At 41.9% G+C, this 26,599-nt stretch overlaps 1 protein-coding gene across 3 annotated transcripts in view; it reads right to left on the bottom strand.

Annotated features, from left to right (window-relative positions):
* Nucleotides 1-1,164: 1,164 nt before the first annotated feature.
* The window catches only part of LOC128794807 (tropomodulin-2), a 35,812-nt gene continuing 10,377 nt past the window's right edge, over nucleotides 1,165-26,599 (bottom strand). For 2 of the 3 annotated variants that reach the window (XM_053955020.1, XM_053955021.1), the window contains exons 2-10: nucleotides 25,862-26,065; nucleotides 23,960-24,116; nucleotides 12,247-12,369; nucleotides 11,089-11,175; nucleotides 8,290-8,420; nucleotides 7,588-7,695; nucleotides 7,175-7,318; nucleotides 6,705-6,849; nucleotides 1,165-4,597 (exon numbers count right to left, since the gene is read on the bottom strand). In XM_053955020.1, the coding sequence (XP_053810995.1) occupies nucleotides 4,563-4,597; nucleotides 6,705-6,849; nucleotides 7,175-7,318; nucleotides 7,588-7,695; nucleotides 8,290-8,420; nucleotides 11,089-11,175; nucleotides 12,247-12,369; nucleotides 23,960-24,116; nucleotides 25,862-25,987 (1,056 nt within the window). In that variant the 5' untranslated portion in view covers nucleotides 25,988-26,065 and the 3' untranslated portion in view covers nucleotides 1,165-4,562. Of the gene's footprint in view, nucleotides 4,598-6,704; nucleotides 6,850-7,174; nucleotides 7,319-7,587; nucleotides 7,696-8,289; nucleotides 8,421-11,088; nucleotides 11,176-12,246; nucleotides 12,370-23,959; nucleotides 24,117-25,861; nucleotides 26,069-26,599 lie in introns of all 3 variants that reach the window. The other variant, XM_053955019.1, reaches the window with a different exon arrangement.

The raw sequence follows: 26,599 nt of genomic DNA, 5'->3' as shown, positions 1-26,599 counted from the left end.
CCTGGCATTCCTTGCAGAATATGAAGCACTGGGGTTTGCGCTGTTGTTGCTCAAGCTTGGGAGAGGATTGAACTGATTGGAATAGGAAAGATATAAAGATGCATGCTCAGAGATTAAGAATAATATCAATCCTCTCTTTGTAAAGTCATTATTTTTCAACAGTATATGAAACTTCCATTCTGAAAAAGGTGAGTGCAAGGGAAGAAGCTGATTCCTAAAATAAAGGTGCAGAGTGATAAGGTGGGATACAGTATCTGTGTTCTTTGGTATATACTGCATTTATATTCAAAATCCCAAGGGAATTGAACACAACCCCTGTAATGAAAGGGATGCAGGACCAAAACTGGTCTTTTGGTAAAAGCTATGAATTATGTAGAAATAAAATTCTGAGAGATAGGAAATGGAGTGCATGACCTCATGAGCTTCTCTGCAGCTGTATTCTCTGATTCCCTTACGACTGAGGATCTGGGAATTGTGCTGCATAGTTCCCATGAGCACTCTTCTGATTTAGGCAAATCCCAGCAGAACCACACACTGGGACACAGATACCTCCTCTTCCTTCAGTATGAGATTTCCTCATTTTCTTGAAGTGTCATCCACTTATTTACACTGAGATGAAAAGAAGAAACATATTGTGAGATTTCACAGTTAAAGTACTGACATAAGTAAAGGCGGTCTTAAAATAGGTAGAGAAGATGTTTTGTTTCTCTGTGGGTTAACTGTGAAGTTCTCTGGGATTGTGGAGAGCAAATTGTCTGTGGGGAAATGACATTTCCTTTTCAATTGTCCTTATGCACTGCGCAGTTAGGTGTATTTGGCAGTTCTTTTGTCATGCAGCACAGGTTCTAAGGGCCATGTTAACCATGTCATTAACTCAGTCCAGGCCTTTAGGCACTCTGCAGTGCACTTGAGCCCCTTAAATCTTAGAACTGGGGATAATGTGAAAGAAATTGGTGTGTCTTAGTGTCAAATTCTAATGAGGCGCCATATGGAAATTGCTGAGACACTGTGGAGAACAGAGGGCAGGAAATACCACCAGTCTCTCCACCTGAGAAGGTGAAATCCAGCAGAGTGAAAGCTGCAAGAGCCGCAGAGGAGAAAGCAGTTTAATCTGATGTCAGAGCACCAACGGGGGCTCAATTCAAGTCACAAACACATGAAAAATTGCAAAATCCAAATCCTTTGTGAAGGTTTATTTAGAAAAACCACAATGCTGGGGAGTCACTGTTACATAGCGTGGTAATTCTCTTCCTCTTGAGTAATATGCACCACACTGTGCGCATGCAATTACGTTTGTTCCAGAGCTAACATCGTCATTTATACATGTACACATACGGTCCTCAGTGCACACTACACTTCACATGGATGTTAGGACACACACAAAGTTGAGCTTTTCCATGAAAAACCTGTATAAAAAATACAAACCAAACTGAAGCAGTCAACACGAGAAGCAATGTGCAAAAATAGACAGTTACTCCTGAATGCTTAAGAAAAAGGGACTCTTCTGTCCTTGTTCCCCATTCAGCATTGACAATGCCAGATGTTGTCTGAAAGTAGGACATTAAATAACTTGTCCCATCCTGCCCCCTTTTTGTTAGTTGCAGACATTTTTAACCAGCTAAATAATCCTGTATTAGTGTGAAAATCTGCCTCCAAGCATCACCACTGTGTGCTGTTGCATCCAACAGATCTTTATATTGTTGCAATGTCTGACCTGTGACACTCAAGGCTGGTGACAACCAAGGCCTTGTGTGGAGCACACAGAAGAGGCAGAACAAAGACATCTCTGGTCACTGAGCCCCCTGGCAGGGGCTGGCAGCAGCTGCCTGCAGAAAACAGCCAGGGATCGGGAGCTCTCCTCACACATGCTGGAAGGAGCCAGGCTCCCAGGTCCTGGCCATGGCTGCACAGCTCTGGCCCTGTCTGCTCGCTCAGGGTGGGGCTGGTGTTGGAGATGATCCCTCCAGGGTGAGGCTCCTCCCTGCAGAGGAACCGTGGCTGTGCAAAGGGCATGGCACATGAAGGGATGCCCACAGAGCCTTCCCCAGCCAGGCACCTCGGTCCACGGAGCAAACTGGGGCTGCAAAACACACCTGGCTGTGTAAGCACGTGTGTGGCTCTGAGCAAAGCTATCCAGGACCTGCTGCAGGCACCATGAAGCAGTCAGACCAACCCATCCTTGTGAAACTGCTGCATGCAAATACCAACACTGTCAATGGCAACTAAGACTAGAAATGGATTGCACTTGTTTCCCTTGAACACAGATACGTACCACTAATAAAGAAAAAATAAACATTAAAAAATCTTCAAACAATTGATTGATAATTGGGATTCCCTTGGTTGGATCAAAGGAAAAGAACATGAAATTAGGGGCAGAGTGATTCCTGTCAGTGAAGGTTATCAGTAACATAATCTTTAGGTGCTGTGGATGAGGATTCTTCCTACCCATGAAACTTCATGGTGCAAAGCCCAGTATTCCCCTTGTAATCCAAATGTTTTTAAGGATTCAGTTTAAGCCCATGCAGAGTTATGACTATATTACAGAATTGTAATTTTTTTAAAATGGGAGATCAAAGTTTTTCACAGCAAATCCTGCATGGATCCAGGGGAAACCTTAGCAAGACTCACCTGTGTGTTTTGTTTTTTACTTGCAAAGCAAAGGTTTCAGTTTATTCTGAGAAAGGGAAGGAGTGAAAATTGTAGAGACTGGGAGCTCCTAGGGAAGTAAACTGTGGCTACTGCACTTTTATCCCAGCTCAGCAGACCACTTCAGCCAAGTATTTTAGGTGGGATTTCAGTGAGTGTTATTCACTTTGGACCCCACAACAAAGACCAGTATCCAACAGGAAGAGCATTGCCTTGCACCTTCTCATTTCCCTTACAAAAGGCACAGAGGGAGGGTTCATCCTGTTAGCTCACACCTCAGCAGGGTGAAAACATCACTCAGGGAACTGTGCCAAGCACAGCCTGCACTGGGGCTCCCAGGTCTCTGATCCCAGTGCCCCACAGCTGTCCCTGCTGGCTCAGGAGCATCCTGCAGTGACTGTGGTGTCCAGCACTGCCCCAGCAAGCAGTGCTTCATCCCAGGTGACAGCACTGGCTGCAGGAGCATTTCTGCATTTCTGCAAGCTTGGGGTGTGTGACACATCTGACCTGAGCGTCCCTTGGCCCTCACAGCAGGTGCACGTGGGGCCAAAATGAACCCCTGGCTGTCAGTCAGCTGTTGGCAGTGATACAACTGTGGTAGAGAGTACTTTTAGGTGGTGAAATACACAAAATGAAACATCAGACTGAATTCTTACTGAAATTTCAATGCTGTTGAGCATTGGGGTTAGCTGCTGCTTCGTGAGTGTTTTCCACTGGGTTAAGATAATGTCCAGCATGTAAGTTGAGGCCATGATTTAGCAAAGCATTTCTGCATGTGCTTAAATCTGCCCTTATTCAAATAAACACTGGCACGAATACTCATGTGCCTTGTGATACAAACCTCAACTGCAGCATATAAATGTCAGTCATGTAGCTGTCAAAGCTACCCCTTTAATGTCTTTCCCTGGTAGCACAGTGGCTCGCTTGGATTAAGTATTTAATTAATCTTCATCTAAAAGGTCCTGAGAACAGTCCTATAATGCTAACAAACGTACATAAATACAGAACTAAAAAAAGTCAAACTCATGGCTCAAAGCAAAACAAATATTGCTCAGAATACTTGTTTAGGTTAAGATCACTAGCTGTAAACTGTGCATTCTAGTAGCAAACAAAAACTTGTTGGCCTAGGAAAAAAACCCAAAACATTCAATGTCTACAGGATTGGCAGCACTAATATTACTTTACAATGTGGAGTAAGAATAAAAAACATCAGTGTAACATTGCAAAATGATCCACCTAACCTAAGCTTATGTAAACAAGTACGCTTTGACAATGTTTATACGTCTAGGCGTGATCCTGCACTGGGAGCTGGACGGGTGGAGACCCAGCAAGGGTGACAGGAGCTGTTCCAAGGTGGTTCCAGCTGCCCAGATCCCACTGCAGGAGAGAGGCTCAGGGGTGTGAACCTGCAAACCTGTACTGGCATCACTAGTTCTACTCCTGGGAGCAGCCCATTGCAGGATTCAGTTCAGCAGGACTATACACATAAGTAAGGATTATTCACAGACATAAGGCATTGCAGAACTTGGCCCTAAAATTTCTATTTTCAGCAGAGATTCCCTTATCCATATACAAGGTCATATTTTTATATATCAAAAAGTGTCTAAAATAAGGGTCAGAGTCACTATATGTTATGCTCAGTAACACAGTTAAGATGCTGCATATTGGCTTCAGATACCGCAAACCATTTTCTTCATTAAAATCAAACCAACTATGAACCTTTCTCATAAGAATTAAATTAACCATGAAAATTAAAAATGGGCAGGCTCTGTTTTCAAGGTTAAAAGGAGACATTAACAGAAATCAGCAACTCCCATTGTAATAGTTTTCCAGTGCCTTTCCTTGTGAGCAGTGAGCACTCTGAGGCTGCAGTGGGTGGTGGCCTCCAGTCCTGGCTGGTGTCCTCGGTGCTGTGGCTACTGCCGCTCGCCTTCCACGCGCTTCTTCCGAACTGCGGCAGAACCAGGACAGAGTCAGTACTGCCTTCCTGAGAGCACCAGGGCTCCTCTACAGACAGCCCTCCCAGGAACATGGAACCAGCACAGAAGGGAGGAGCTTCTGAGAAATGCTCAGAAGAATTATGCCCACAAATACCATAATCAATACATACCATGTACCGTAACGCTCAACACAAGAATTGTACCTAAACTGCTTTTTTTGTATTGCAGGCTGTAGAATTTCACCAAGTGTTCACATCAATACATTTTCCACAAAAATCACATTCTGAGCTAAAGGTTTTAGATGATAAAAAAAATCACCACTTCCTGCACTTCCTTCCAGTGATTCCATTTAGATTTTATTACAGTTTTATTGTTCTTTTAAAAGACACTGTGTTCCAGCTAAATTAATACTGGTCTGCTCTAGTCTGCAATGCTCTGGATTATTTAAGCTTTAGGCATCAAAAATTAATAACTTCTGTAATTGCACAGTGTATACTATAGGTAAGCAGTAATCATATTTTTTTAGAAAATAATTTGAAGTACTCTTAAGTACCAATATCTGTTAATATTGGCAAAAAATATCATATTGGACCTTCAATTACCTTTTTAAGTTTAAAGAGAAAGTTTAAACTTAACATGCTCTGACTGCATCAGCCATCAGATAGTCAGTTAATTAACTCTGGTTTTTCACTGGAAACCACATAGGCTGAAGTTGCCATTTAGCAAAGCAGTGGTAAACCTTGTGTTATGGGCAGGATTATTTTGAAAAGCAGTGTGAATTTTTACAGCACTTAAGATACCTTATACCTGGTATAGAGCAGGTTTAGTTGGGCAGCATTTGCTACTCCACAGTCTAATAAAATGCACTGAGCCTTTTCTGACCTGACCCGATAAGATTTGTGAGGTTCTCCTGTTTGTGTGATACAAAATTTAATGTTATGTCAATGTCATGTCCTGTTCCTGATATTGAACAGTTGAAGCACAGAACAAAGCAGTAGAACTTGATGGATGAATGCTTTTCACCACAGAAAGTCAATAACAACAATATATTGCTAAACATCTCATTACTTTACTAAGAGGAGGTTTTTTTTTATCATGCCTTTTGGCAAACAGACTGCATTATTCCAAAGCCTGCAGTGCAGCATCAGTCACGTGGGTCTGCTTTCAGTGTTTTGTTCATTTATTTTATTGAATTCCTTTAGGAATTCTGTCCTACAAAATCTTGAACAAAACCAAACAACACAAACACAGGAAAATGAAGATTAGGACATAATTCTAATGACAAGTGGTGAAATAATGGGAAAAAAGGGTTTTTCTCTCTTTGTAGATGGGATTTTTCAAATACCCTTCTGGGACACTGATAGTTTTAGGAAAAATAGTATATAGTTGCAATGCTTAGGTATTGCTAAAAATTAAAATTTCAAACCCCTAAAAGTATGTATGAAAGAAAACGGTTTCAGCTCAACTTTTATCTTAATTCCCACAGAGAGAAACCCAAGCTGAAAGCCACAAAGACATCAGGGTTTGATACCCCAGTCTGAAGCAAAACTGATTAAAAATATGAAGTTTAATTTCTTTTTTTCCCCTTCTCACTCTGAATTTCTTATGCCCAGTCATCTCCTTTGTATTCTGTGTACTGAGCACAAAGGGCAGAGCATGTCACACTCAGGTGACACTTGCAGGGTTTTATTGTCTTTGCCTGTACTTGGTCACAAAAGCAGGAGGGTCTGGTTTGCTCCCTTGGCTGGGCAGGCCTGGTCCATCATGGGCTGGACAACAAAGTCAGGACTTCTGTGCCCTCTCAGAAAACAGGGTGGGTTTGACTCCTCATTCACTGGCCAGAACAGCAGATAGAGCAGTGAGAAATTCAGGATACTCCATAGAAAAGGCTGAAATAACTCCCCTTCCCAGAAGGAGCAGGGGAAAAATAGTGGCTCGTAATCCCAGTAAGATCTTTGCTGTTTTCTGCTCTAGAGCCCGAGGAGCTTTGCAGCTCCCCTTACACAGAATGCTGTAGTCAAAATTCCATCTGAATGTACAGACAGGGAGAGCTGTGCCTGGGAAGGTCAGGGCTTGGCTCACACAAAGAAATGATGAGTAAATGAAGTGGCAACTTACCCAGGTCGTTGTTTTTAGTGATAGCTGCTGCTACCCTGGTTCTTGGACCTTGTTTTGTGAACTGGTATCCAAACTTGAGAATCCTGGAGTTCTCCTCCAGCATCTTGGCAATCTCCATCTCTACAGCTGTCCCAAGCTGCTGCCTCTGTTGGCGATGTAGTGAAGAGTCCCCAAAAGAAAAGGAAACATTTGCTTTCATATGAGAGATAAGTAAGTGGTTGTATTTAAGTACTGGCTGCAAACTGCAGAGAATCTCACCCCTGGAGATTTTGCCCTGGGTTTTGTATTTGGCTTTGAGTAGTTTTACTGAGAACTTTCCCACTCCTTGGTTGCACTGACTGGGGACATGAGCTGCAGAATGACTGAGCCACAGAGGCTGCCTTGGCTCTGCCAGAGTCCCCTGGTAGAACCCTCTGGGAATCCATATAAAAGAGAAACAAAAGTGAACTTCCCCAGTGGTCTCTCTTTACCTGGTTGTCAATTTTAATCTCTGTTAGGGATTCATTCTTTTTCAGTGCCTCAATCAGTGCCAAAATCCCTGTCCCAGTGATGAAGTTGGATTCTACATTCAGACTCTTCAGTGCTTTGTTCACTTTCAACATATCTGCAAATGCCTGAAGGGCGAAAAAGAGGGAACATGAGATAACATCTTGAAAGTTTCAGGGAATAACAGGGAATCTGCAAAACATAGCTTTGTACCAACAAGAAATAAAACATAAATATGCTTAGAAGAATGGAGAGGTAGATCAGAAGAGATTATATTACTACTTTGCATAGCCATAGGGAATTCCTGCAAGGGAAAATAAAGAATGTATCCTAAAGCAGACATGGACCTACTTAAAATTTGTTGTGGTTCTTTTTTCCCAGTAATGTTAAAACTTACAATAGCTACGGGGTCATTGCTTCGAGTAGCTGCAAGGCTGAATGTCTTCACGTGTGTGTTGGTTTCCAGAGCTTTTGCAAATTCTTTCAATGTTGGAATAGGAATATTCTAGGGTAAAAAAACAAATCCAGTAATTAGGAAAGCCAATCACACTGCTGATTTTAATTATTATGAAACTGATTGATGAACAACCACAGTCTATGCAAGGGAAACATCCCTGGTGCTCTTAGGAGTGTGTCAGAACGGGCACAGTGGCCCCCAGAGGCTGGCGCTGCCTCTCCAGGCTGTGCTGCCCAGAACTGGGTCAGGCCAAGGCCAGCACGTGACCCTCGCTGAGCCACTTTCCATTCCTCTGCCAGTTGTTCCCTCTCCACCTGCCAGCTCCTCCTCCAGTTGCCTGTGTGGGCTAATTGAATTTGGCCAGTGATGATTACATAGTACCCATGAGGTATCTTCCTTTACAATCTGCTGGGAAAGGCAGCCAAAGGGAGTCACCCCTTGGGCATTTAATCAGCATTTAATTCAGCATCAGGAATTGATGACCTTGGAGCCACTACAACAGTCCTTTCCCCACCCCTTCCCTGAGTGTCCTGCTTTTTCTGAACAGTAAAGAAAGACAAAATTTGAGGACAAAAGGCACAGGCTTTGAAAGTATTTGAATAAATCCTCCTATGATGGCATGGACAAAACCACAGCATCTACCTTTATGTTGTTGAGATTAACTTCTGTGAGACTAGGATCATTTGCTTTTATCCTTTGTAAACTTGCTTCCACATTGGTTGGATTAGGTGGCTCCTCAAAGATGGGCTTGACCTTCTCACCTTTCACCACATCTGCAACACAAAATCTCATTAAATGTCACCCCAGGAACAAGCACCATCACTCTGGCTGTTCCATTCCCATTTAGGTTTGTACTGCAGCAATCCAGGAAGGGTTTATGGGAACCACAAAACCTGCAAGTAGGAGTATTATCCCCCTTATCCCTGCCATGCCCTTTGCACCCCCTGTGCACCCAGAGCTGTCACTGGAGGCTGTGGTCAGGCAGGCTGGGCAGCATTGTCATGGGCAAACTCCTCCTTTATATAAAAATCCATGTATAATTAATTGGAGCCAAAGCAGCTTTGAAGACTATTGCTTGGGATGTGATATACTGCAAGGGCTGCTTTGTACTTTGTCTAATATCTGTAAAGAAAGGTGTGCTCAGAACTTGCCCATTATATTAGTTAGAAAATGTCCCTGCACCTATGAATAGACTGTGCTACATAAAGCAACATGAGCAGGAGGCCCCTCAGTTTCCTCCTCTCAGCTGATACTATCAGCCTTACTATAAATTCAATTAGCTCTTGTAAAATTGCAACATCTGCACTTTTTAAATAATAAAACTATCAAAGCATGAAAAGTAAGTCTGTCTGCCAGCACCAAGATTTATGAAATCTTTGAGTAGTCTTGTTCCAAAGAACTATGGTATTTAGTGCTGGAAGCTATGAGCTATAAATATGCTCAGAGATGCATAAAAATTATAGCTTAGAACACAATTAGCTTAGAATACAATCTAATTCCCACACATATAGTTGTGGAGAATAATTTATTAACCCTGACTGCCCAAGCCATTAGAAGCAAGAAAGGAATATGTTGCTGACCACAAGTATGTTTGAATCCTTTTATTTTATGCTGCAGACAGGGAGAGGTCTTGAAGACTTGTGCTCAAGTCTCAGTGTACTACACATTGCTGTTCATTGCAATGGGTTAAACTTTATGCCACATCATGGGCCAAAAGAAAACCACATCTTAATTAGAGCTCATACTCATAGTAGAGATGGTCATAGACAAATCTTGAGCTGGTTTTCACTCTTCTCCCTTTGATGCCAAACCTTTTTTTTCACTAATTCCCTGAGAGACCTCACATATCCCTGATAACACTTCAGGCTTTCTAGGGAGCTGGGAATTGAAAACTACATTTAGAGAATTCACCTTGGATGCAAAGATAGAAAGTAAACAAGAAAAGCAAAGCATTTTTTGCACTTGTGGCAACACCCTGCCAGACTGGGAGCAGGGGAGACACAGGCACCCTGTCCTCAGGTTAGACACCACAGTGTACTCAGTCTAGAGTAAGGAGGAATTTTCATTTTCTAGTTCTTGTTGCTTTCCACGAGTTTTTCTTCTTTCTTTAATCATGGTGTTCTTTTGCCACATTGATGAGCAAATTTTTACTGAAGCATTTCACTTGGCTAAGGCAAGGTATTGCTTTTGGACCAAAGAATACAGCGATGCAATGGTGACTTTCTGGTTCATAGGTCTGTGATTGGAGCATAGTTTAGCTGACTCACATAGCTGACTTTTTGACTTAGTACAACAAAAATATTCTGAAATCTATGAGGATTAGTAATGCATGCAGTTGCCTGTTATGAGACAGATGGCAGCTCACACAGGGCCCCACTGGGAAGGCTTGCAGAGCAGCTTTATCCTGAGAAAAACGAAGTGACATGGTGTCCTGTCTACTTTCCCTCCTCCCCTTTAGCAATGGAAGATGGAAAGGAAAGCCCTTGGTAAAGATAGCTGCTGTTCTCATGGCCTGAGAAGAAGAAAACATTTTTTTAGTACTGTTTCCCTAGGAAAGGGCATTCCACAGTTTTGTCTTAAGAAGTAAAATTTAGCCCACTAGATACCCCAGGGCCTGGAGGCGACAAGCTCTGGATCAAGGCTTGGCAGCTCTCAAGAAAAGCTTGGAATTCAGATGTACCCATTTCTCCATCCATCCTGTGGGTTGCTGAGCTAAGATCACATTCACCAAAGGCCTGTTTATTTAGTGCAAACATTTTTGGGTTTGTTTTTAGTAACTACAGCTGTTTCTCTTGGGGGATTTCCAGAATGATTCTGTTTCCTGTGTCCCTAGGGAGCCACAGAACAGGCACTCTGCACCACTGCCACAGGAGCCAGGTGGAGGTGGGAGATCAGAGGGAGTGGCTGGGGCAGGAGCACATCCAGGCAGTCTTTGCCCCGCTGTGAATGCAGCTCGAGGTGACTCTGGTCACCGATGTGACTCTGACAGGGATTCTGCCACATTTGAGCCCAGTGGTTACAAGTAATTTTTCAGGTGTGTAAATGTAACTACCTGGGGCAAGATGGCCTGGCCTGAACAGTGGCCAATTCTTAGCTACAGCTCACTCTGTTTTCTGCCTGCTGCCTAAACTAAAATGGAATGGAAATTTATATGTCTTGGCCTCTCAAATACTCCTACTCTTTCAAACACCTCTGCAGAGCCAGATACTGCTCTCTAGGAAAACAAATTTCCTTAGGAATGGTTTGTTTGTATATTACTGTTGTTTTTATAATGAATTTTAAGATTGTATTTACTTTTAAAAAGTCATCTTTCATGATTAATTAGATCAATCAAAGTTAGGTCCAGTTACATTACACTAAATTAGACCAACAGACCCCACCTCCAGGTGTAGAAGTCCCTAAAGATGACATGCAGCCCACAAGAGAAATCTGCTTGCTTACTTCTCACGATTCCTTTTCCATCTTTACCGCGGGCTCCTGCCTCATCAAATTTTGGGTTGTTGACCATGTTGTGCACTCCAAGAACAGCTGAAATGTGTAAACACCAGCAAGAGGATACAATGTTAATGACAGGAACACAGACTGCAGGAAAGTATCTGCTGCAAATTGTAGTTTCGTTCCCCAAACAAAACCCCCTTTATAAAATGAGAACTTTGTGCGTCATGCCTGCTGGTAGGGAGAGTCTTTTGGGCTCCAAATTCTGGAGATACAGACACTTTCAATATAGATTTTTGAACAATCGAGTCAATGTAGAATGCATATCCCAGAAGTGCCAGCTGGAAGGAACCACTGTGGGTCATCTTGTCCAGCCTCTCCCTCAGGCAGGAATGTTGCCAGCATTAATGAGGTCAGCCACGGCTTTGTCTGCTGGAGTCTGAAAACACCCAGGGATGGAAATCCCACAACTTCTTTGGGTAAATTGTTTCAATGGTACACTACTTCTCCCCTAATATACAACCTGAACTTCTTATTACTCGTATGTTCTATTGTTTGGTGTATCTGAGAATGTCACTGTACATGTGATGAGCTTAATGCATTGGCATTCCCACCAGGGTTTCTTATGGAAGCACATCGATATTAACGTGCTCGGAAAATAATCAGAAGTGGTGAAGACACCCAGGTTTAACCCTGGCAACCAATTTTCTCATTCAAGGGGTTAGATTCCAAATTTCCTCATGGACTCAGGATCTTTATCCACTGCATGCTGTAACAAGTTTATCTGGCTATTTGGGATGTCAGAGTTGAGAGGAGGTAGCTGTAGGATGCTACAAACAATGCAGATACAGTAGGATCAGTCACTTCCATCATAGTGCCAGCACTCCAGCCTGCAGTCCACTGTCCACCCTTCCCTTCCCCAAATCACATGAGCTGCTTCATCTTCCCCCCTGGCCTGACACACCAATTTTAAGCAGAGAAGTCTGAAATGCAGCAGCTGTCAAGTCACGCTTCAATCATCCTGGGCAACGTGTGGCCCACGGCTTGGCCAGCCAACAGACAAGCACCAGGTGCTGGAGGGGGCATCATGAGACACTCCTGGTGGCAGGTGTGGCCAGAGAAGAGCTGGACATGTGGGAGGATCATATCTGTATATTTTCTAACCTGCCAGGTCATAGAGCTCGGTATCGGAAGCACTGGCCAGGGCCTCTTCTAGCTCTGGATCCAGGGTCACCTTCTCTTCTGTGCGGGTTTCTACGGGCTTTTCTTTAGGGATAAAGATTTTTCCTAAGATAAGAAAAAAAGACAGAGTGAGTAATGAATTATTGGAACAACTTCTTTGCTTCCTGGCAGCAGAGGAATAGGTCTGTGACAGTGGAACTGCTTGGAAATATTATCACATGCATGTTTTTCTCTTTCTTACTTGACATTATCCTCCACACCAGCATCTTAATAAGTCTAAAAATAAAAGGTGCAGATTACTGCTCTGTGTTGGTGATTGTTATTTTAGGAATTTGCTCTCAGGAAGAGCCCCAGCTGGGATTTTTCTGAAGGTCCTGTGTCCTTAAATAGGCAGAATCAGGTTTACACAAAAAGCTTGCAGAAATTTCCTCCTTATATTTAAATGAGGCAGTAGGAGCAGTTAAAACCATCCTACTACAAGAATCTTTCAGTTCATGAACTTCCACACATGATCCTGAAAGCTCAGCAAACCTGTTCTCTTCCAGTAACTCACTTTAATTCCCAGCTCCTCCAGAGCATTTTCCCTCTGTGTCTCCTGATGATCATCCACATAAATAACCTTATCCTGATCATTTGTGCAGGTCTGAAAAATCTGAATTGAACCACATGCTGCCCAAGAAAGAATCCTGGCATATTTGTTTCTCTCTGTATCCTGCTGATACCTTTGGGCTAGTACATATGTGTTTCCATGCAATATTCCCCCAAGACTGAGGTCATTGGCCTGCCTGCTGAAATGAGGAAAATGCAGGATAAATCCAGGAACAACACAACAATTCCACTACTCCTTCAGGCTGTTATGTTGGTTCACCTCAGCTCTGTGATGATGTAACTGCAAATGCTTGGAGTGAGGCCCTTTAACTCAGAGCAGAGCTCGAGCTGCACTCCAGCCCCCAGCACTGCAGGGCTTTTCTCCCACCCAGCTTTCCTGACCAACCCCTACAGTCAGTGCACAACTGGATGATCCCCCAGGCAACAGGCAGTGCCATTGCTCCAATAATTGAGTGAATTCCCATGATCTACTGCCCACTGTGCCATAGTTCCCCTCACCTTGTCCCTAACAACTACTTCTCAAGCAAACTTTAATTAATCCTGTTGTAATGATTGGTGCAGGCAGCTTTGGCCCACTGTCAGCTTTAAATTTTTGTTTTGTGCAGCTTTTTACACTCTAGGTGTAATGCTTGAAGCATTACATCTAGTCCTGTGGCTTTCTGAAATGTCTCTAAAAGAGTTTAATTTTAACTCTATTAGTCATATTGTTACCATTCATAAATGTAATTCTGATATTTAGTATTGAATTACAAATGCTTTGCCTCTGGTTTTTCAACACTGTCATCCTTTTTCCCCCATTATGTTCCAAAGTATCATTTTCATGCAGTAATTTCCAATTCATTTATATCTTTTATACAAGTTTGTCTACAGCCACTTTTATGCTGTCACCTTTCATGACTCAAGTCACTGAGTAAGCTCAGAAAAAAACTTTAATTTAAATTTCTGAAACTCTGGCAAAGTTTATTGATACATGATTCAAATTATTTACCTTAGAGATATTTCTACCAAGGCTAAACTACTTCTGAGTACAAAACTGGACAGAAAGTTATGGAAAGTCAAAGAAGTATCATGGTATGATTTAGTTTTCATGTGATACTTTAAGTAAGTAATCTTTTTAGAAAAGGCTTCAAGAAGATAAAAGCCTTGGGTAAGAACCATTTTAACTGCGACTGCATTAGGTCACAGCAATTAAGGACAGCCATCCCAGCAACATCAAACAAAAATCAAGTGGAAATCTGGGGTAAGAAACACTCTGCAAAGATAGGTCAGTCATGCTCTCCAGATTTAACAGCAGCACAGACTTCAGACTCTCTCTGTGTTACCACCTAACCTGAAGTGTTGGATGGCAGCTTCCAGACACCACTGACCAAGACTTTAACTTGATGCCAGCTTGACATAAGGAAAAAAAATCATTACTGTGCTGGAGGCTAGATAACCAAAATCAATCAGAATATCTGAGTAAACAATCAGTAGTGAGGAATACTGTCCAGAAAGTGTTTTCCTTTCAGGTCACTGGTGATTCCACGTGAGTTTCAAGTATTCAGTAGGTTGTTTGAGATATTGAGGGAATCTTTATCCTGACTGATAGCACTGTTCTCTAGCAGTAATTCCACAGGGCCATAGCCTGTGGAGACAAAGCATCTCCATCAGGCAGTAAGTGATTCTTCACAGGCCCAAACCCAGGTCACACTTTTAACAAACACTGATCCAAGTCTCTACTTTCACACAAAACATTGTAAAGGGACACAGGACTTTGAGTTTGGACTAAACTGGACACAATATGTGGTGTAGTTGGTCTTTAAGGACTTTGGATATGTGAAGGTCAAGTATCTTGCATAGCAAGAAATCAAGGGGTAATGGAAACCTCTAGAGGCTCATACCTTTTCTGTAAGGTTCACTTATATAGGAATACAATTTTAAACATTTGTTTCAGGCATATGTAATTCTTGGATAACAGCCTGAATCTCGTTAAATGTGTACATGATTCCCTACGATAGTTTCATTTAACACATTCTTGGCAAATGTTTTAGAAAAAAAAAATTCTATTCTTGGTTATATGAAATATTTAAAGGGGCAAGGTCATGTCAAAGACAGTAATATATATCTTTAATGTATGTGGGCCTTGCTGGCATCCAGTGGCGTTTAAAAATATTCTTTTTACTGCTATCTAGATAAGAACATTCCACTGTGAAGAGATGCTGTAGCACAGCAGATGGAGGTTAGAAAAACTTCTGTATTTAGCATGTTATTAGGAATTTATTACCTGTCCGCCAGCTGCAAAACCCTGTGTCTGTTTATAGACAGCTGTCAACCAGTTTTCCTTCATTATTTAAGGACAGAGTTTAAAGATTCAGGAGGTGTCTCCTAGTCCCACATCTGTACATTGTAAATTCATTAGCCAGTGCATCATGGAATTCACTGACAAAATAAAATATGGATTGTGGCTTCCTTGATTCAACGGTCCAACTTAAAATTTATTACTTGGAAGAAGCCTTGGAGGAATAGTGACATTTTATTATTATAAAGTGAGATTTATGAAGAAAGGCTGCTGCTCTTGGTGTTCTTTATAGTCACACTGTGTTTTAGAAGGTACTTTATTATTACTTTATTCTATGTGGTATAATTAATGTTGGCTATGTTATATTTTGCCTCCTGAATATGCTAATGTTCTGTGCTAAGTCTTAATAGTAATAGCTTAACTTTCTACCAATGAAAATCACAGTGACAAAAGTTCTGTTTATACGTAACTTCAGCTACTTTGTTGGTAACAAGAATAAAATAACCACACTTCTGCATAAGAATAATATATTTTTAACTGCAACCAAAGTTCAATTGAAGTAAAATATAATTTTATTTTTACACAAGCATAGAAACCCAAAGTGTGTGGAATCCCGAGTGCTTTCTCTCAGTGTGAAATTTTAAGTGTGCATCACTGCAATTCTCTCTTTCTTTTGGCCAAACTGGGCCAAAAGTGTCTGGGGGGGCCTGGGTGATGACTGAGGCAGCTGATTACAAACCAGGGACTTTCTGAGTGTGAGTGCAGTGAGCAGAGTTTTGTCTGGGCTCAGTTTAACAGCAGACCTACTCCTTTTCACCCACTGCAAAAACAAGACTTCTATTGAAGCTTGAAATAGGATATGGTTTTCCTCAAAAGAGGCTATGGGAAACAAAATCCATTGACAACCAGAGGGAAGAAGGATTCAGAGGAAAGCACTACAGAGAGACACAGAAATGTGGACCAAGGTAAAAGAAAAGCAAATTCTCTATAAAAAAAAAGAAATTCACTGGGAACAGTCATGAAACCATAGATCTCATTTTGCCACTTGGTTCAGCCAGGTCTCTCTTCCTGCTTTGTGCAAATGCCCCCATTAAAGCAATGTCAGAGTAAAGCAAGGAAATGAGATCTCCACCTTCTTATACAGTAATCATTAACTACCATATGCACATCTATGGGAGGATTTATTAAATGAACAGGGAACTGCTTCAAGTGTATTTTCCTGAAGCAAGTTTTTTATTTATTGCTATATAAGGAGGGGGAGAAAAAGGAATTTGGATAGTGCAGTTGGTAGGATTTTAGCAGCAAGTCCAATCTAAAAACATTTTGAGGATTTCACCTTTGTAGTTTGCAGCATTTGGAGCAGCATTTCTGGCATGCCTCCTCTATTCCTTCCTTCTTATGTCATTTGACTTTTATGAATAAATAAAAATTGTCACCATTTTTATTTTAGTATTTATTTATATTTAGTATATACTTGGTATTTATTCCCATCTTGTACATGTCAAAACTCTATAAGCCAAAACTCAATAAAACACAGAGCAATGGCAAATAAGCCCATTCATATTTCCTGTAAAAATCTCCTTTTTTTTAACATCATATTTTTAAGGATATTTACTTAATTTTATAATACAAATGCATTTTCTGCTATAATTGTAAAACAATAATGTACTTTCTTTTCCTGTATAGTATAGCTCAGATTATTGTATTTTCAAGAAAATACCTGGTTACACTTACTACTTCTGACTTCTCAATGAATCACTGAGTACAGTGAGTGCCTGTTTGTTCTCAATTACAGAATGCTACACTGACCTTGGGAGTGAAATTCAGTAATCCTGGAAATCTGCCTTGCATAAATCACAGGCACCTGGTTCACTTTTTTCACTTTACACTATTCTTTTCTGTTTATGCTTTTTTAAACACCTCCCTACAAATATTCTATAAAAATGGAGCTAAATGAGTTCTTACCAAGAATAAATTTGTATTATGAAGAAGAAAACATGCCAAGTTCAAGTAAGTGTGAAGCTGAACGCCAGTAGTAATAAAAATGCAGCATCATAACTGTTGTTGTTCTGTTGCTTTTGGATTAGTGTCAGCATGTTCTAGGCCTTAAAAATTATTACAATGGAATAGGAAGGCTGCAAAGATAAGCATTCCAAAGTTAAATCTCTTGTGCATAAACACAAAAAGTGAACTCAAGTTGCACCAGTATGCTTGCCTTTGATCAGCATGCTGTAATTCTGCCACTGCAGCAATACCCTTCAAAAAACTCTCCTGGAAAGGATGCTTGCTCAAACAAAAATAAACAAAAGCCAACCTGTACTTTTTTAAAACATAAGGAAGCCCAGAATTTCTCCAGACCCTCACATGGATTATCACAAATTAGGATGCAGCCCTAGGGCAGTCCTCTGGATTACCTCCTGGATTACTCACTCCACCAAGTGTGCAGAAAGCTCTTATGTCTGATGTGGAATGGTGGTAGAGGAGGAAGAAACTCAAACTGTGCCACTGCACTTCAGGTCCTCCTGGACATCAAAGACCTTTGAAATGTGGGCAGAGCTGAACACCACACTAGTTATCTTCCTTTCTGGCCTCTTTTCTCCCATCCAACACATTTTTCTCCTCTTTTCCTTCCCTCATTGCCCCCTGTGCCTTCCCCATCCCCTATGTCTCCTGGTTTTGAAAATCATTGAGTCCTGACCCTTCCCACCACCTCCCTTTCTTCAGCCCTCCCTTCCTTACCACTGCTTTTCTCTACAGCTCCTTTTCCCAGAGCTGCCACATCTAATCCTTCATCCTGGAATATTCATACAGCTCCTCAAACCCCCCACTCCCCCTCTCTGCCCCAGCCTCTCTGCTGGCTCTTTACTCTTTTTTCTCATTTACAGTGCCCTTACAAAGGGAGGGGAGCTCTGTCAGAGCAGGAGGGAGTCTCCCTGCCCTTGGTCCTGGTGTGACAGGGACCTCTCAGATGAGGAATTTCAAGAGCATCCTGAGAGCCCAGCCGTGCCAGGTCCCTCTGGGCACTGCTGTGCTGCCACACGTGCTGCCTGCACAGGCAGGCAGGAGCTCTGACCAGCACTCACTGCGGGGAGAATACTTGGAGAATGCTGCAACAAACTGGATGCACAAGAAAGCACAACATTTTGAGGATGCCAGACTTGAGTATATTTCCCTGGGGATTCCATTTCAAGTCTTCTCTTCAAAGCATGGAGGCACTGCAGGTCATAAAAAAAAACAGCTGGAAAAATTTACTCTAGATGGATAAAACAATGTGTTTTCTCCTAATCTTGTTCTTGGAACCAGCTAAGTCCTTTTTGCTGACACTTTCCAAAAATTCAACTCGAGGCAGCCTCTCAGCATGGGAAATTTCACTGTGAACTGTGCAAGTTTGGCAAAGTCATGAGCGACTAAAAGAGAGTCTTAGAAAAGCAAGCAGTGAAAGGCACTGGCCAGGGGCATTACTGTCAGCAACTGCAACGCTTTCAACGCCTTAAGAGACAAACATCAGTTCTAAATTTAAGCCCTAAAGAATGGGAAAAAGGTGGCAAAAATTTAAACAAACCATTTAGGCACTGTGGGTGAAACAACTGCCATGTCACTCCAAGAAAGATACCGTGTCTCTATATTAAACCCTGACTTTTGAAAGCAGCCTGTTAGACACAGTGGAATTGGAACTCATTAGCATCTACTCTAATACTCTGACCTTCTGAAAATGACTGTCCTTATTACTGGTGCTGTGTATTGATACTGTGCTTGGCACAGCACCACATGCAACATAGATGGTCCCTGCCAGAGCAACTGAAAACACAGGTTTGGCCAGAAGTTCTCTGGTACTTTCTTCCCTTTCCCTTTTATCAATCAGCTGAAAATGTTAGTATTTAATCACATACAAGCATGTTCCCCTTCCCTTTCCAGTCACAAATAATAATAGCCCAATCTACTGGAGTTTTTTTCATGACTTTGATGAGAACTGGACCAGATCCAAAATGAAATGGTTTGGCAAGGAGTAGAAGACCTTGTAGAAAACAGGGACAGTGGTGAAGGGTTGAAATAGCAATCCTTAAAGCAGCCTTTCATAGCTAATGACATTTCACAACAGAAGAACATTTTTTAGTTGTGTTTCATTAGTACCACACAGTTTAAAGAAGCCCTGCAACAAAGCAGAAGCAGAAATGCTGTTACCAGTTGATGTCCGTACCACAGCAGGACTCAGCTCTTAACTGAGGTCAGACATAGACTGCAGAGAAAATGGAGCACTGACACAGCTCTGGAATACTTTGTGTGTGTCTGCACTGCCCCTCATGTTCCTCACCTTCTCTTTTTATTCCTGGGTCATTCATGAACTTGAAAATGGTACTTCACATGGAAGTGATGGAAGACTGATAACCACCTGTCCCAGCTATATGTGCTAAGTACAGTGGGTCAACTGTACTTAAGTACAACCCTGAGTAACTCCACAGACCATCAGTCTATGTAAGGATTTCTAGAACATCTATCCTAAGTAGGAACAAATCCAAAATACACAAAATAAACACTTATAAACTGCCCATCACCATGGCCCCAGTTATCAGCCCTTATTCTTCACCTACGCTGCTCATTACTAACAGACATCTGTGTTGCACAAGAGCTCCTGAAAGCCACCAGATCATTTCAAACCACACAATGGGGCATTCAAATGAAGCACCCAGCCCTGACTTGCATTAGGGAGGATGTGAGTAAAGCAGTCTGAAAACATTTCTCAGTGGCCAGCTTTGGGTGTGAGCCTGTGATCATTTCAGCCCTGGTTCGGGCAAACCTTGGGTCTCCACTGAAATCTGAGATCTATCCCATCCAGGCTTAAACCCTTTCTGTACAGCAATTAATGAAGTACGTTACCAAGCTGCAATATGGCACAGGTCCAAAACCCTAATGCACTCCATAAGTTTGATTGTTTTTGCCAAACATCTCCAACCTCTTGAAACCACAATTACAATCAAAAACAAGGCAATTCCCTGTGTAATCAGCCCCCCCTGTCTTGGGCTCGTATTTAACACTTCCTGTGTTGTAACCATTCTGCATACCCCTGCCAGCTCTGGAATTTGTTTTAGCTTGTTTTCTAGGACAATCAAAACCTTATGATTGCTCAGCATATAGAGACCAACACAGGCAACTGAGTTTTTGTCCTTCAGCAGCTGTTTGGTATTGCTTCTTGGTCATGAACTCTCTAATAAAATATTAACAACAAAAAAAAAAGAGAGGCAGTCATAGTAGATAAAAAAATCATCATGTATCACAGACTGGTCTGAAAGGAGGATATTTAAAATGTCACCTTCTTTTCAGCTCATCAGTGAATTTTTAGCTGATGAGTTTTAGCTTTGTACGATGACTGTAAGAATTGGTAGAAATGTCTCTCTACATTTAGTAGAAGCATCCCACTTCCCAAACTTGAAAAAATAAATGCTTTCCCAGTGGCAGACAAATATCATAGCACAAAACACTGACAAAAGTTCAAACAACACTTGACATACTCTAATCCCAGTGACACACAAATATTCTTAGGTAATAAATACCAAATGGCAAATTGGCATCAATTCCTCCCAAATATACACAACTGGATGCATTTTAGAGCTGCTTGAGAATTGAATTTTTAACTAGCAGAAATAGCATCAAATTAATTTGGAATTATTTACAGAATGGCTACATTACAGTGCATTTAGAGTGTAAAGAAATAATTTAACAGAAATCTATATAACATAATCATATAAATATTTCCCAATCTGTAAATACATCTTAGAGACCATCAACATGCAGAAGATGAGAAATAAGATTTTACTCAAGATATATCCTTCTTTAGAATTCTTCTGAGGACACATTTTAGAAATTTAAATTATTTTTCCTGAACTAATTACTGAGCTTTGAAAGAATACTAATTATTCTCTAATTAAAGCATCTAGCATGTAGTATCAGATTTGAAAATTTATTTCAGGATTGTTTTGTTTCCTTGCATGGGAAATATCTTCTTATAAGTGTAAATCAAGTAATTTATATTTTAATACAGCCATCCTGTTGTTGGTTTTTTGTTTGTTTTTTTTTTTTTTTTCAATTGAGAGTGTCAAAATGAGTAACACTGCAGTTACAAGCACAGATTCTAAGATCCAGCCATAGCCACATATGAGCTTTGTACAACATTCATCACGTTTTACCAATTAGCAACCAATTAGCAGGTTTATCATACAACCCATTTGAGGGGAGGATTTCAGTGCATTTGGCAGATGGAGATTTCCTTATATGTTTTATAAAGCTCAGCTTCTGCATTGCTGGAAGTCTGGTGGTGTTTCTGTAGGACACCTCCTGCCAAGCCACAGAGGGGCAGCAGGACTCACACTCCAGTACCAATTCAGGATATGCCAAGTTCAAAATAAACAACTTTGTTCTCAAAGTCAGTTCCCTTAAAGCAGCACTAAAATGACACTGTGCAGCCCATCAGTTCTCAATTGTCAAGGTACTGGACCTCATCAGATCTCAGATTAATTCAGTTATTTCTAATCAACAAAGAAACAAAGGGTATTTTCATAGCATTTGGCCTCTGTCTTCAAAGAAAATGTAGTTTAATTCTGTGTGTTTAGATTGTAATTGTAAAATGACTGCAGAAATCACAGAACACATGGTTGTTTTCATTTGACTTAATCTGCTAAAGCTGATACTGAGGATTTTGTCATGAATTTGTATTGTACAAAGAGGAAGTTAAGGGAATAATTCCTGTAGCCTAAAATGCTGTCATTACCTCATAATTGTAATAATTCTTGAAATTGTAATTGTAATTTACAGAAGTAAATGAACACAGTGAATCAAAAGCCAAATTAAGAACAGGTTTAAATGCTAGGAGGGCTGCATTCACTCTGTGCTCAGGGGGAAGTGAAATGTGTGGTTGGTTGTGTTTGCAAAGCAGTGGTATTTCCACACCAGAGACACAAGGAACTAATAAGCAGGACTAATAAGCACTTTAAGGGCATCTGGAAGCAAATGTAGGAATAATATTGCTTCAGCTTCATCAAAAGAAAACTGAAATGGGCTAAACAGCCCAGTCCATACAGTACCACTGTCAGGGACAATACAGGGACTCCTTTTGTACAGATCAAGGGCCAGTCCTATGGGTACATACAATTCCACACACTGCTGGGGTTTGTGCACTGATGCTTCAGGCTTATTTGGAGGTCTCAGATATAACTACAGTGAAAACTGAAAAATCTTAATCTAAGTCTGTAAATATCAGTAAGGTGAGACATGCCTGAAGGTGTTGGTACAAATATCTAGGGGCCTGCAAGCAGTGACTTGTACAGCTCTGACCCAGCAGTGTGTAGGAGACTGAAAACAATTGGTAATAAATCCATACTAGAGTGAAGTGCTTTCCTTCCTGCACAGTGTGTTCTTGACCTCTCCTGCTACTGGCAGGACCTCTGCCCTGTCACTGCATGTCAGTGGGCTCTCAACCAGCCCTGTGAAGAGCAGTATGTGGGCATGCTGATGGGGGAAAATGTAGGTTAAAGAATATGCTGCATGGTAAAATGACACATTGATCAGATCTGGCTGAAAAATGTCTCATTTCTCTGAAATCATTGTTTCAAAGACTGAGAACATAATGTAATGATAGCAACAACTCCTGGCCTATGAAATGTTATATAAATAACATCTTTGGAAATGGTACATAATGGTAAAAATGCTGCCCTTGACTTTCTTGAAGTATCTGCTTTCCCTTAAGCAGATCCCATTGAAATAATGGCAAATCCATTACATAGCCAGAAATGGACTCAGACACAGGAAGTTCCTTCTTGAATGAAGGGGTTGCCTGAGGCCAGCATTTTTTGTCCACTTTTTATAAACAAGGAAAAGGAGCTAGTGGTGCTAAAGGAATATTGTTTGTTTAAATTATGACTGTTCCTGCCCTGAGGTTATCCTACCAGTGTTTAAATTATTAGAATTAGGTTTTCCTGTTTTTCCCCTTTTTTTTCCTATAGCTGTAGGACAAGGATAGCAGGCAAAGTGTCTGCATGAATAGCATTGCCAGATGTGATAGTAAACAAGTGGAAAAATACTTATTTTTTTGTAACTGTATTCCCTGAGCTGTTACCTACAGCAGTTGTAGGCAAGATTCACTCAGAAAGGCATTTATGTGTTTCCTCCTGAACGCCTGCCCCAGTGCCATGGCCTAATGCTTAACAGGGAACAGTCCCTGTGGGGCTGGTGAGGGCACCTTTGTGCTTGAGTGCACCCAGAGGCCCTGGCTGAACCAGGGAGCTGCTGCCTGAGCCCTTTGCTGGGCTCGTGTTCCTGTACCCCCCAACAGGCCATTAACCCACCACAGAGCACGGAGCTGCCACAGGGACAGGCCACGGAGCTGCCACAGGGACAGGCCACGGAGCTGCCACTGGGACAGATCACGGAGCTGCCACTGGGACAGGCCACGGAGCTGCCACTGGGACAGGCCACGGAGCTGCCACTGGGACAGGCCACGGAGCTGCCACAGGGACAGGCCACGGAGCTGCCACTGGGACAGGCCACGGAGCTGCCACAGGGACAGGCCACGGAGCTGCCACAGGGACAGGCCACGGAGCTGCCACAGGGACTCCAGGGCAGTGAGCCAGGCACTAGCAGCAGCCAAACCACCCGATCACCTGCTGCTGCAGCAGCCCTAGGTCTGACTCCAGCCTCGCCCCGCACTGTAAGAGCCCTCGGCTCCCGTGCCCCAGCACAGTGCACAGAGCAGCAGGCAGCAGGGCACCCAGGTACTCTGTGAGTCTGCCACCCTGTCCAACACGAGCATAGCCATACCTTTCTTTTCCCCTGTAAAGGGCACGAAGTCTTCTCTGTCCTTGTGCTCCAGAGCTTGTTTCTCCAGGTAGGAGAGCAGGCGCTCTCTGTCGAAGGGGCCCGTGGCAGGTTTAGTGGTCTGGTCCTTCTGCCGAAACCCCGCTGGAAGCAGGGCATTCTGTGAGAGAGAGGGGCATGCAAAGGAGAGCAGGCAGCTGCACACAGTGCTCCAAATCTCAGCTCAGTGTCGCTGGTTTTTAAGTGAAATCATTCTTTGCATAATGCTCTTGGGTGACAGCAGTAACACACATTACCTGAATGTAATCACGAAGCCCAGTATCATTCAGTCTTGACTTACTACCCACTAATATTTGTATTAACCATACTCACAGTCAGAGCACAGAAGAACTAAGTAATGTCAGACTCTTTTGTTACACATATTATAACCACAGTTTGCAGTCCAGGTAGATAAACCAGGATATGTTTTCTGTACATTTCCTTTACTCTTTTTCCTCACCATTTTTCTCTCACTGAAAAAAAATTCCTTTCATTCTAAAGCAGATGTCTCTCAGACTTCAGAAATGAATGGCATGCACTAAAGAGACTGGTGAATGAGGTAGACTTCAGCTATTCAGAGTATGAGGAAGCAAGCAGGTAATTCCCACTTTCAACATGTAGCTGTGGGATCCTGTGGTTTCATCTGCAATCTGTAACACAGGAATAAGCACAAGGCCCCCACATTTCAGCCCAGGAAATCCCAAGAAGAAATACAGGTAAGTGGACCTTGCAGTGCACGTGCAGTAATGCCAACGTGTTGAAGGTGTCCCAGAGTACTTCAGAGACATTTCCTCAGTGGCCAGAACTTGCACAGTAAATCTGATCCATGGCAAATACACAGGGAATTCTGAGCACATCCAGTGAACTCAAGTCACCAGTTATTTTACCTGTGCATGCACAAATGTGCCCAGAGTGCTCCAAATTCACTGCACATACGTAGCATAAATACAAATGCACCATGGCCTGATTTATTGGGTTGGTTGGTGTTGCTTTTTTAATGGTTTTCTGTGTCTCCATTTGAGATGCCAGATACTTGAAAATACCAGAAAATGTAGAAATGGTAGTAGTGTGGGAAGTGGCAACATGGTGGGAGAGAATACTAAAGTCCTCCTTAATTTCCAGACAAACTGGTGCTATAGAATTAGAAGCTATAAATCTATTGTGTTTCTCCAAATTCATTTTGCCTCCAGACAGAACGTTTTACCTGCCACTTTACCTGCCAGTTTTCAAACTCCTACATCAGTTTGAATATTTTTGAGTAGGTACAGTCACAATTCCCTGCACACTTGTGACTGTAACGTCATTATTGTAGGTTCAAGTTGTTCTCAGACCAGAGATCTTTAAATTCTTTGTGAGAATTTCTCAATTATTATATATAATAATTACATATATATATATAAAATCCCAATTATTCTTACTCTCTGGAAAATTACAGTTGTGTAGCTGAATCCTGTTTTTCTTGATCATGCCCAAATATGTTCTCTTCAGCTAAAAACATGTGCTGAATGACATGGTCAACAGATTTGAGAAGTTCAAAAGACCTGATCTCCATAAATACAGGTTATGTTTGTTTATTGCTGTGCTCAGAAATAGCAGCCATAAAAGCTTCTCATTGTGTTGCAGTGTGCCAACACGATTAAAGATTTAGATTTGCAGACAAGCTCATGTCTAAATAGACATGGGATAGACCAAGAGCACAGTGACTTTTGGAAAAGTAGCACATCACAGCAGGAATACAACCAAAATGTCTGTAGCTGAGCTGCTCATACTTTAGGGTACACTGTCCCTACTGCAGCAGAATACAAATAAAAAATACTGCAGTGCGTGGCATTTCTAACAGGCAGTGCTGCAATTATCATCACTCACCTCAGGATCAAGGTCATCAAGAACATGTTCTAGCTGCTTCAGTTCATCCTCTGAGAGCTTGCTGAGTATTTCATCTTCGTTGATGTTCTTGTACTTCTCCAGCTCCTTTCGGAAGGGCAGAGACATGGCTCCTGCTGCTCTGCTCTGCTCTGCTGCTCAGGATTTCAACCATCCAGGGGTACCCAGCTCCTCCAGCCACGCTCACTGCTAACAATAAAGCATTGTGAGCATCTCCATTTCGCTGAGAGTCCTGGAAAGCCCACGTGCTGAGGGTCACAGTGACACTTATTAATGAAAACAAAGCAGCAAGATGTCCTGGCACAGCACAGGGGGTGTGGGACGGGCAGCAGCAGCCAAGGAATAGCAAGGACAGGTTCAGTATACTGGGGACACAGCAAACAGCAGCTTCCAGACATAGATAAGGAAAATATTAGCAACTTTTCCTTTTTCATAGAAATATAGCTGGTTTATTTCATTTGCTTGGAAACAGTATCTGTTTGCTCTTTTGGCCAGAAGCAAAGGAAAGACAACAGTACAACACTGACAAACAAAACCAAAATGTTATGCCTTGAGGTATTCTATCTTATCCCTGCTTTGCTGGTGGCTGAAAGCTAACCCACATATTTTGGCTGACTTTTTGGCACATTCTGGTTACCTAAGCATCTTTCAGGTACACTGGTAGTTAGTCTTACTTCAGCATGTTTGGAAACAAATGATAGCACATATAATCAAAATTCT

The sequence above is a fragment of the Vidua chalybeata genome, chromosome 13 (genome assembly GCF_026979565.1).
Source record: "Vidua chalybeata isolate OUT-0048 chromosome 13, bVidCha1 merged haplotype, whole genome shotgun sequence".
Taxonomy (NCBI): domain Eukaryota; kingdom Metazoa; phylum Chordata; class Aves; order Passeriformes; family Viduidae; genus Vidua; species Vidua chalybeata.
This window is presented reverse-complemented; position numbering and strand designations above follow the sequence as displayed.